The 283-nt window shown below is 65.0% G+C and overlaps 1 protein-coding gene across 1 annotated transcript in view; it reads left to right on the top strand.

Annotated features, from left to right (window-relative positions):
• Nucleotides 1–129: 129 nt before the first annotated feature.
• The window catches only part of TRIM65 (tripartite motif containing 65), a gene marked incomplete at its 3' end in the record, with an annotated part of 4271 nt that continues 4117 nt past the window's right edge, over nucleotides 130–283 (top strand). The window contains 1 exon segment of the mRNA XM_009572190.1: nucleotides 130–273. Coding sequence (XP_009570485.1) covers nucleotides 130–273 — 144 coding nt within the window.

Raw genomic sequence — 283 nt, 5'->3', positions numbered from 1 at the left:
GCGCGCCGTGCTCCGGACCCCCCGCCCCGCCTCTGGGCTCAGCGTCACCATCTCCTCCTCCTCTGCACAGCTGAGTTTCTATTTCCCCGGCTTCTTTCCCCCATTGCCCCGATCACCGGCGCAGGCAGGATGGCATCACCCGTCTCGCAGAAGCTGGAGGAGAAGCTGGTGTGCTCCATCTGCCTGGAGCTGTTCAGGGTGCCCGTGACCTTGCCCTGCGGGCACAACTTCTGCAAGCACTGCATCAGCGACCACTGGCACAAGCAAGAGCAGGCACCCGCCG

The sequence above is a fragment of the Fulmarus glacialis genome, unplaced genomic scaffold, assembly GCF_000690835.1.
Source record: "Fulmarus glacialis isolate BGI_N327 unplaced genomic scaffold, ASM69083v1 scaffold28732, whole genome shotgun sequence".
In the NCBI taxonomy this organism is placed as follows: Eukaryota; Metazoa; Chordata; class Aves; order Procellariiformes; family Procellariidae; genus Fulmarus; species Fulmarus glacialis.
This window is presented reverse-complemented; position numbering and strand designations above follow the sequence as displayed.